Source organism: Pterocles gutturalis, unplaced genomic scaffold (assembly GCF_000699245.1).
Source record: "Pterocles gutturalis isolate BGI_N339 unplaced genomic scaffold, ASM69924v1 scaffold44931, whole genome shotgun sequence".
Classification (NCBI taxonomy): domain Eukaryota; kingdom Metazoa; phylum Chordata; class Aves; order Pterocliformes; family Pteroclidae; genus Pterocles; species Pterocles gutturalis.
Window position 1 is genome coordinate 1,222 of NW_010099416.1, and position 592 is coordinate 1,813.

The 592-nt window shown below is 63.9% G+C and overlaps 1 protein-coding gene across 1 annotated transcript in view; it reads left to right on the top strand.

Moving 5' to 3' along the window:
* The window catches only part of LOC104463715 (deoxyribonuclease-1-like 2), a gene marked incomplete at its 3' end in the record, with an annotated part of 1,314 nt that extends 1,107 nt beyond the window's left edge, over positions 1-207 (top strand). The window contains exon 6 of the mRNA XM_010076158.1: positions 95-207. Coding sequence (XP_010074460.1) covers positions 95-207 — 113 coding nt within the window. The remainder of the gene's footprint in view (positions 1-94) is intronic.
* Positions 208-592: the final 385 nt, after the last annotated feature.

The following is a 592-nucleotide window of genomic DNA, read 5'->3' on the forward strand; positions in this document are numbered from 1 at the left end:
CAGCACTGCCGTCCCCTCCCCAGCACCCCGGGGTCCCCTGCCTGTCTTGCCCCACCAGTAGCCGAGCACAGGGACAGGACAGGGACCCACCGCCCATATCTCCCTGGCAGGGTCGTGGTGTGTGGTGCCAAGCTGAAGAGAAGCATCGTGCCGAATTCAGCCACCGTCTACAATTTCCAGCGCGCTTTCCAGCTGGAGCAGGAGGAGGTGAGCTGGGCTCACAAACCCGGGGCTTAGACAGGCACCAAAGCTGAGCTGTGCTGGGCTGCAGGGATGGCAGCGTCAGTTTGGGGTTAGACAGCCCCGTGCAGCCCCGTAGGTGCCACATTTACTTATCAGCTCAAAAATGGAGCTGAAGCAGCTCCGTGCAGCTGCCCAAGTTGCCTCCAGCCGCGGCATGCGTGCCCCTGTCCCTGTGCCCCTCCTGGGACACCGCACCCTGCGGCCAGCTAACGGGGAGCTTGGGGTGACAAGGGACCCACAGGTGGAAACTGCCTGGAATGGGGCTGTTGCCTCCACAAGAGGTTCCAAAACTGGAGCCTTCCGTGCCGAGTGTCGCGGGGCTGGGGACGCTGCGTTCCCCTCCGGCAGG